We start from the raw sequence: 9972 nt of genomic DNA on the forward strand, positions 1-9972 counted from the left end.
GCTGCAGGAAGAGGGCTGTGTTTTCCAGGCAGGGATGGGGAGGCAGGAGAAAGATGGAGGCCATCACAAACGTGACATTTTCTAACTCTGGAGCAAATGGCCTGGGAAAGTCGGTGCTAGAACTGCAGAGGGTGATGCTCGCAGGACATTCCCCTGGGGTGAGTGTGGGGAGCAGTTTGGGTGGCCCAAGGAGCCCAAGGGAACCCTGGGCAGCAGGAGGGATCTGTCAAGAGAGTGCAGGTTCCCCCAGCAGTGCCCACTGCCCAAAGCTGGTGGGCAGCAATGGGGAGGCAGGAGCAGGGCTGGGCACGGGCTGGGGACTTGGCCAACCCTTCTGCTGCAGGATGCTCCCACGACCTCCGCCCATGTGTGCTCCATGTACTCTCCTAATGTCTCCACAGACTGGTGTCAGTACAAGCAGGTTCAGCATGTTCAAGCTCCCTATTTACAGCATGACTCAGAAATGCAAATCCAGACAGGCTTCCCTGCATAAAGACCTAGAGCATTAATTTTCACTTAAGCCTTTGGCTGCTATTTCCAGACACCGTCACACATTTCGCAGTTTAAATGCCAACACCAATGCCATATCGGGTGGGATGCTGCTGGAGGCTGGCTTGCTGTATGCCACCAAAACCTGAGATGTGACTAGCTGCAACAGCGATGTGTGGGGCATGGAGAAGGTGTCTAGGTATGTTTTGCTGAAAAGAAAGGTGGAGGCTGGATTCAGGAGAGATGAAACAGCTCTACTGGAAATCCCTCCCCAGCTCGATTTCTGCTACAATGCTGGAAGCCTTCTTTAGGGGGCGATTGAACAAGTGCCAGTGATCTGCTACATGGCCATAAAATGTGGCCCCTGAAGCATTTTGGAGCTCTTGGGAAGTTGTGTTTGTGTAGAAGGGTCATATGGCTAATTACTCAAGCAGGCTCATCCCAGAAAGGCAGCAATACCTGTACCTTTGCCATAGCAGAGCATTCCACAGGCCCAGAGGTATTTACTGTTGGGCTAATCCCAACTGTCATATATCTTCATATATTTTATCACACTGGTTTTGTGATACTTGGCATATGTATGAGCACTATACACACAACATTGTGCATCTGTATCCATATACTCATATATAAGTATACACACATACATATATGCAATACTCCTAACATGGGCATCTGGATCCCTAGCGAGTCAGAGAGCCAAAAAGCAGTTTCTGGTTATTATGCTTGTGGTCTGTCAGAGAGATGAGCATGTGTGGGTCGAGCGCAGCCTCAGACCTTGTGCAGGGAAACCTTGGCCATTCCCCTAAGTGAACGCAAAGGTGCATCTTCCAAAACATCCTCCAGAATCACCCTGTGCTGTGGCTGCTGGGTGCACCCTGGCACCGGAGCTGACACAGGAGGCCATTCTTGTGCTCTCTGAAGGACCCCAACCCGGCTGTGGGGCAAGGTAACCCCACGTTGCAGCAGGGTCCCCAGGCACCAGGCACTGCCTCAGTGCCTCCCTGGATCCCACTTCCCACCATAGAGACATGTGGAGGACTGCTCCCTGCAGCCGCATCCCTTGGAATAACACCAGCGGATCATTTGCTGTGTGTTTTCTGGTTGTTCCAGTGACCCAGACCCTCACACCCCCCCAGCCATGGTGTGATGCATCCAGCTCTCCCCCAACACAGTGATTGAGGGCTCTGCTGGTGTTGCCTGGTCCCAGCCTTGGGGACTGCCCAGGGATGGCTGAGGGTGTCCCAGGGCTCACCCAGGCTCCCCCTGTTCCTTGGTCACTTCTTGGAGGGTGCTGAGTGCTGTGGACAAGGGCTGAAATGAGAGCAGGAGGGGCAAGTGGCTCCTGACACAAGCAGCAGATTTTCAGGCTGACGTTCTCCATGTGCTTTCCACTACAGATCTTCATATGGGGAAGACATGAGCACAGGTGTGCACTGAGGGACTTGTTGTGTTAACACATGTTCTTGTACTACTCAGTAATCCACACATAAACATGTTATTTCTGCTACTATCTTGATTGATGATTTATTTTATCTCTTTGCACTGGAAGTTTACTTACCCAATACAGTGCTCTCCCAAAACTTGTACCCAAAAGGCCTGGCAAGACCAAGGGCTCCTGAGAGCTACTGCTGCAACAGATGTGTTGGTTTCTCAGGAAACTGAAAAAGCAAATAAAAACATCATCCCAGGAGGCTGGTCCAAAGGAAACTCATCAGCGTGGCACAGGCACCCTCAGCCCCACGGCCCAGGTGACTCCTCAGGCTTCAGCTCACATGCTTGGCTCACAGCCTGGTAGCTGCTGTGGTGCCTGTAGGGGTACAAGAGCCAGCCCTGATCACTGCCAGCTGCACAGTCTTTGGGCATCTCTGTGTCCACAGGGAACAGGGACAGGCTGAGCTGTGGTTGGGAAGACATCTGCAGTGAGGAGGTGTTCCTTTATGTTGCCCCCTCCAACGCTGACACAGGGGCCTCAACACTCAGACCAGCCTCTCGGAAGACTGGGTGGTCCCTGTGCTGTGCTCACTCTCAGGCATCGCATTGACCCCAAAAGCCCAGTACCCCCCCCACTCATGATGCCAAAGGCATCTGAAGGAAAAAATGGCTGTTCCATCTTTCCGTAATTAAAACGTGTGTGAAGCCATTTGTAAAATGACTTCTTAGAGTAACCTTGCCCAGTGAATTGGGACTCTGTGCATTTTCTTTGGTTCACACAATGGTGTTTTAGAAAGGACTACCACAATTTTTTTTTTTTTTTATTCAGAATGAATTCATTATTATTTAAATATCAATGCAGTTTTTATAATAGTTATCAAGAATTCCCAGTACCAGGGGAAATAAAACATAACCACATGCTTGGCTATGTTCAGAGCTTTAGCAAGCCTCTCCATCTTTTAGCTGAACATGCTATGGTGGTATGTGTCAGTACAGGTGAATAAATACGAAATAAAGCAAATGCTAAAAGAGACGTTTCTCTGTGGGCCTGGAAGTGTCTACTGGAGAACCACAGCCTCCTCCTGCCGTGTCAAAACCCCCGTGTGAGAACTGTTATCTGGGCTGGGATGCAGAGCAAGCAATACACGGTTGTCAGAGCAGTGATATCCAACTAAGGAGAGACCAAGGGGCTGGGGGACAGTGCGGTACCTGGTACGGCAGCCCAAGACAGCAAGCCCTGCACTTATTTCTTGCCTCCAACTGCAGGTCAGTGTCAGTCCCAAAGCCCCCCATGAAGGCCATGTCTAACCACAGTGACTAAAAATGAAGCTGCCTTCTTGCAAAGCCCAGGAGCAGTAATGAGCCTGACACATTCCTCCTACCATCTTCAGGAAAAAAAAGTGAGTCATGCTACTACTGAAATATAAACTCCCATAAATAATATTAAAAAAAGAAAAAAAAAGACATTTTCAAGTACTCCCAAGCAGGGTCTTTCCTCCCCCAGCTGTTGTGGCTGTGGTCCTGCTCCCTCACAAACTGCTCCGTACAAGCCAGGGCACATAAACCTAAATTCAAATGGCGCTCCCAGAGTCAGAAATACACACCTGTCCATCCGGGAGAGAAGAAACATGTTTCTGTTCTGCTCTGCTACAGTGTTTAACATGGGAGCATGAGGGACACAATAATATACAAAATAATGAACCTCTCCCAAAACAATAGCTTTGTACACTCCTTGGAAAGATCCTTGGCCAGCATTAACTAGATGTTACAGAGGGAGAAGTGGACAGAGGGGAGAGCTTCACATTGCTAAGGACCAGAGCAAGTCCTTTTCATCTAAGCTTTTGCCAATTAGAAAGGGGAGATCACAGTCCCCAACACTTCCCTTGGCTTCCTCATTCCCCTGCTCTTTGCTAAGTGTCACACTGCAACACTGCAAGTCTGGTCCCCTGTGGGTAGTGCTGGGTCTGAATGAGTGCTCCCCACCACCCTCCTGGGCTTGCAGGGCTCACCAGAAACACAGTGGACACACAAGGACTGCACCCAGCTTTCCTGTCAGACACAGACTCCAGGGCTCCTATACCGATGGAGTCAGAGGAGGGTTTGCTACACAGACTGAGCCTGGCTTGGGTTACAATGCTGGCTGTTGCATGACATGGGATGCACCTGGGACATTAGACAGCTATTGGAGACAGCTCTGCTGCTTCATGCCAATGAATGCTTTTGCTGCCGTATATTCCTGCAAGAGCCCTGCCTGCTCCTGCCTTGCTGCAGGTTCAGGCGCACTGGGAGATGATGTTAGAGTTGCAGTCTAAGGTGTGAGTGTGGCTTCTTCTGCAGTTTTCGGGCTCACAGCCAGCAGCAGGTGGGCTGACCAAGTCCAGGTAGTAGGGGGACTTGAGGAAACGGCGGTACGAATCCTTTTCCATGAGGGTGAATATTTTTCTCTGAGCTTCATCAAAGCAGGACAGTGTAGGCTCCAGCATGTTGTGGCTTGTCTTCTCCCGTGTGCATGAATCCAGGTTCACCTGTGGGCCAAAGGGACAGCGTAATTAGAACGTGTCCCAGAAGTGGCTAGCATAGGTAAGGGAAAATCCAAGAATCTCTCCACCAAACGTGCTTTAGCTCGCCTTATTGGGCAGATGTCTGTAATGGCTGTTTGACACTCCGTAGCTGTGGCAGAATCTGCGCAGCTGGATACCAATGCATCCCTTCTGTCAGATGAAATGTCAGGGAGGACTGACATATACCCCTATGGGATGCGGCCAGCCAGGAAACTAAACTGCATGGGAGGACCAGGAACACTGGGAATCAGAGTCTTCTTGGGCTTCTCCCATTTGAGTATGCCCACAGGACGGTCACATGGTTGTGACTAAATCCACTTTCTCTCTATCCAAGTTTAATATGGAAGCAATAAAAATGACACATTTACTTGCTAACTAGCAGAGAAGCAGCACCCTTCAACTCTTGTGAAATCACCAGTCTCTACTTCCCTGTACTGCTGGCCTAGTTCAGAATTCAGGGTGATACCTTTGCCCAAGAAATATTCTGTGCACATACCTCTTTTGTTGCCTGCACTGAGATGAACTCATCATAGATCTTTCTGGCCTTGGTGCTGAGCTTGGCTGGTGACTTGGTTTTCTTGTAGTCCTCACAACTGACCCAGAACTCAATGTTTTCCTCACTGTACTCAGATTTGAGAAAGGCACGGAAAGCAGCCAGTCCTCCTACAGATTGTTCAGAGAAAAAACAGGTCAGGTAAGAGTGTTGGTTTGTGGATAGTTGTACCTGTGAACTCCAGCAAACAGCAGTTCTGGGTTCTCCTTCCCGGAGCAGAATGAGCAGCTCCCCTGGGGCTAGCAGCAAGGATGGCTGCCTGCCTCCATGGTAGTTCCTCGTGCAGCTCGTGTCTGTTGAGGGAGCCTGAAATTCAGACAGGCCCCACGGGGATGTTGCATTTGGGTCCCCCAGCTGCCTGCTCCCCCACTGTGAGACTGCTCTAGTGTCTCAGCCAGGAGAACGCAGGCAACTCACATGTTCCCAGGAGGCCCTGAGGAGACAGCCAACAGTTGCCACAGAGCCTCAGGCCATGGGAACAGCACAAAGGAAACCTCAAGAACATCAGTGTAGCCTGGAACCGACAGGAAGACAAAGTCTCCCATGGGCTCAGCTTCTCCATTTTTTGGTTCTTGTTTAACCCACTGTTAACTGTGTGCTGTGGTCTTGCACTCCCCTTGCAGAGGGGATAAACCAGTTGCATTTACAAACAGGACAGCTTAGCAACAGGTCAAAGCCCCACTCTTGACATCTTATGATTGTCCCTGGGATTTCACCAAGGGGACACTTCACCACCCATCCCAGAGGCCTGTGTGGCCAAAAGAGGTACTGTGTGCTGCTAAGAGACATAACAGTCCATGCTCACTTCAGGGATTGCTCACAGCACACACACTCTGCAGGCAGCAGAAGGGCCCTCTTTACTTACTGTCATGATGGATCAAGTTTTCCAAAGAGTCCGCCCACTTTCTGACTTCTTCTTGGCTAACCCTAAAAGGAGACAAAGGCAGAAACATAGGGAAGATTTAAGGGCCATACAGAAGAGACAAACTTGTTCTTTTGCTCTGCACCATTAGAATTCCCCTGATTGTTCTAAGAGCATACACAAAAGACCAAGAAGGAAATGTCTGGTTCCTTTAGAGAGACCCCTGAGTATCCCAGATCCAATCTACAGAAATGCTGGTTTGTGATCCCTGGCAATTATTGGAGACTTTGTGTTTATTTTGTGACTGATCGCATCTCTTGCTGGAGCACAGAGTTGGTACCATTCTTACACAGGTCGTATCGGCTAACTCCAAAGAGCTGATTTCTTTAACCTGTCAGGGGAACAGCAGCTGGGTCTTGTGATGGCGTTATTTCCCTGCACAAATCTTTCCGTGTGCATATGCATATTGAATCACAGAAGTGCTGGCAGAAAAGGACGTCTAGTTTAACTTTCCTCATGGAAAGGGACTATCAATACCTGAGAACTATTGCCCACTAGATTCAGACACAGGCATTCAGGAGTTACAAGGAGGCAGCAGCAGAAACACTATCGAAGTTCAGCTCAGTGAAGGAGTAAATAACATGTTGGTGCCAGCCTGGGCTTAACTACGTGGCAGCATCTGCTCTTACCTCTGGCTTGAAGATATTTTCTCCTTCTTGCCCTGGGAAGAGCCGTAGTCACAGGAGTCTGACTTCTGCAGCAAGAAGCCCAGACGATGCTTCATGTCTTTGGCACTGAAAGAAACAATTCAAGAGCAAGATGAAGATAATGCATTGCAATTCCCGCTGCAGTGTCCTCACCCACAACAAGCTCCTTTAAATTCACTCATGACACAAATGCAGGTGGCTGCTAGTGACTCCAGTGCTGACTTTCCTCACATAATGCACATTTCTGCTGCTAGACAAACACAACAAAGTCAAAGAAGTAATTTTTCGTGTTCAACAGCACCAACCATTTTCTTGCTGAGAAGGTCATCTGCCTGGAGGCGGGCCTTGCAAAGGGGGAGAAGTTGCTGTTTTCCTACTGTTTGTTTACAATTACATTATTATGATAGAAAGGCATCACTGCACTGTAAATGCGTCACTTCTCCTTGAGCTGGTTTGCGCAGCTACCAGTGTCTGGTTCTTACACCCTTGCTAATCCTTTCTGGCAGACCCTGCCATCTCCCTGCCTCATCATCGAGCTACAGGAACAGCAGGGCCATGCCAGGCCACACCACCAAGCAGCTGCCTGTGACACAGAAGCAAGGGAGGAAGCAAAGGGCTCACAGCAGGACCAGGGGGTGAGATCTGAGGCCGAGCCATGAGCTTCACCACAACCAGCCGATACTAGCTGCAGGCTAATCCCTTGCTCCACAGCAAGCTCCTCAAGGATTCATGTTTAATTTTGTTCTGCCTTCTAGCATGCTTAGGACAATCATTGCCTGACAGCAGCATCTAGATTACAGATGGTATTGCTCTCAGCATCTCTCTGGATTTTCTTCCAATTTAAGAACTGGAGGAAGGGGTGGGTAAATCAGTCCTGCTTGCTTTGGGGTGCAAGCCCTAGCCTGCTGCAGGGTGCAACGATAGTGTAAGCATGAAATTACTCTCCTGCTTCTCAGATCAGAGCCTGGAAAAGAGCAAGAGGCTGTGTAGGGGCTGAGCACTGGTAGCTTCTCAGCCTCCCAGCACTGCTCTTTACACCGTGTCAGCACCCCCGATCATATCTTATCTCACTACTTTGCTGTGCTCCTAAATGTTTCCTTAACAACTGCAGCCCTAGGGTGAGAGTGAAGGGACCTCAGAGCTTCCTTAGAGCTTGTGATGAGGGCCAGCACCCAGGCCTTGCCCTGGCAGACATCGGGTACTCTGCGCTGGCAGACTCGGCTGCCTCGCGCGGTCATGCTGCTTGCCCCCAGAAGAAGGAGTCTGCTCAGGTCTGCAGGAAGGCGGCAGCAGGGGGAAACAAGATGCTGCTGCTTGCAGTGAGTCCAGCAGCTTTCTGGGAGAGAGGGATTTTCTTGGCAATCCTGAACAGAAAGGTTAAAAGATGTGAACTCTCCCCTCCTCTTTTTCTTTTTTTCTTTTTTTTTTAAATGTTCTTTTTTTTTTTTTTCCCAATCGCATGTTCCTGAAAACTGGGGGGGGGGGGGGGGGTGTCTGGTGGAGGGTGTCAATATTTCTTCCTTGCATTTTCATCACTTGTTTTCAAATCCACCATGAGTGGAAGCTTTTTCTTCTAGATGGGAGCTGGCTGAGCCTCAGTTTGTATTTTCCCAACCCTCTCCCACTGCACAGCCACTGGGAAGCAGCCTGAAGGCATGAGGGGCCGGAAAGCACTGCATCATCAGAGACCCATGCAAGTCTGTATGGGCTGGATGAGCAGGGACTTCTGTGGGACTGGTGCCATTCTGGGGACCTGGGCCACTCTGCTGGGGGTCTCAAGGCCCCATAGCACCTGAAAGGGAGTAACACCCCTCCATGAGAGCTCATGGCCACCTTGCTGGCATAGAGATCACCTCACACTGGGCTGCAGGGCAGGCCATGAAGCCAAGAGCATGTCTGGGGGGCACAAGGATGCCTGGCTGGCACCGCACACCTGGGTGCAGCCGGATCATGCACCCATGGCAGGGGTACAGCTCAGCCCTTCCTGATCAGCATGGCACACTGGGAATGGCCAGCCCCACACCAGCCCCACAGCACTGTGCACCAGGATACAGCCTGCCCTGGTCCCTCACTGCCCCTACACAGCCGGGGCTGACTCTGTACTGGCTGGTGCCGCATCCAGATCCGCGTTGCCCTGGGCTGCCTTGCAGCCCTGCCTTGTCCTGCCAGGCTGGCCTTCTGCATTTGGGATGCGTTTTGGAGAATGACTCTGAATTCTGGTTTTTATTTTTTTTTTATATATATATCCTTCCTGCCTTCTTTTTTCCCTCAAAAAATCAAGAAAGAAAAATTCAGCAGAGAAAGGATTCAATGGAGAAAAGGGGTGCAAAGCTTGTGGCAGGAACAAATGACAGGAATATCAATATGTAGCAGTGCTAAGAGCTGCTTGTTTTGCTGATGAGAAGGATGGGCTTAGAGATCGCACAGCACAGTACAAAACCTTCATGTAATTCTGCTTCTGAATAACAGAAAAAAATCAAAAAATAGCCTGTAAGCAATCATTTATATCTTATCTTAGAAAAGCAGCAGAACCAAATCTGCCACTTGTGCTTCAGACACCAAGTTCAATACATCAGCCTAACAAGACCATTAACAGACGCTCAGAAATAAACAGTACCTTTTTAAGCAAGTGGCTGGCAGCGCAGCGAGTCCCTTGCACATCTTGCTCTGGAGGTTGGTTCTGTATTCCAGGAAAAACAGCAACGCAGGAGGAGGCAGAGGCTGTGCGTGGGTCCCTCGCGTCTGCAGAATTCAGTCTGGTCTCTGAGCCAGCTGCGCTGCCTTGGCTCTGTTTTATAGCCTAGCCCAGACAGCCCAGCAGCACTGGGTGACCCAGTCAGGACTCAGCACAGCGGCAGCACCCATCCCCTTTTTGCCCACCCAAGAGGAACAGGGTGACGTATAAACCAAGACAAAGGAGTGAGCGGGATTGAAAACCTTAACAGAAATGAAGCTTGGTGTCTGGCTGCAGAGGTGGATTCTTTTAAAAGGGCAGAAAGATCTTCAGGGGCTTTCTTCTATTGCAAAAGGTGGAACGGTGCAGATAAAAGCTGGAGAGGGACATAGATGGTAAAAAGGGTCAGAGAATCAGTTTGGAGAAGTGAGATGAGCTTTGATGGCTCCTCAGTTTATTTTCCTCTTCTATTTAAAGCAACCTGGGGAAAACAAGGGACAAGAATTTTAAACACAAAAGGTTCCTATAATCCCAGGAAATGCAGAAAACAGAGCTCTGAGGAAAGAAGAATGTAAATTCAACAGGGAACAACCCAGGCAGACAAGACTGTCCTGTTTTATTCTAGAGGCATGTGGGTATATGCTTTTGGTGGAGCTAAAAACAAAAGCTCTGAGGGGCATATTGCTATTGGA

General features: G+C 49.6%; 1 protein-coding gene across 2 annotated transcripts; it reads right to left on the minus strand.

The window, feature by feature from the left end:
* Window positions 1–4118: 4118 nt before the first annotated feature.
* Window positions 4119–9544, minus strand: RGS4 (regulator of G protein signaling 4). 2 transcript variants are annotated; one of them, XM_057402423.1, is made up of 5 exons: window positions 9224–9477; window positions 6589–6693; window positions 5903–5964; window positions 4981–5147; window positions 4119–4448 (listed from the first exon to the last, which is right to left on the minus strand). In XM_057402423.1, the coding sequence occupies exons 1-5, from the start codon at window positions 9265–9267 to the stop codon at window positions 4197–4199; spliced, it is 630 nt and encodes a 209-aa protein (XP_057258406.1). In that variant the 5' UTR covers window positions 9268–9477; the 3' UTR covers window positions 4119–4196. The 2 variants fall into 2 exon arrangements, with proteins under 2 accessions (XP_057258406.1, XP_057258407.1); XM_057402424.1 differs by lacking the exon at window positions 4981–5147 and having other exon boundaries at window positions 4378–4448; window positions 9224–9544.
* Window positions 9545–9972: the final 428 nt, after the last annotated feature.

This window comes from Pezoporus wallicus, unplaced genomic scaffold (genome assembly GCF_028554395.1).
Source record: "Pezoporus wallicus isolate ANWC-B61680 ecotype Strahan unplaced genomic scaffold, APGP_CSIRO_Pwel_v1 contig_6665, whole genome shotgun sequence".
In the NCBI taxonomy this organism is placed as follows: Eukaryota; Metazoa; Chordata; class Aves; order Psittaciformes; family Psittacidae; genus Pezoporus; species Pezoporus wallicus.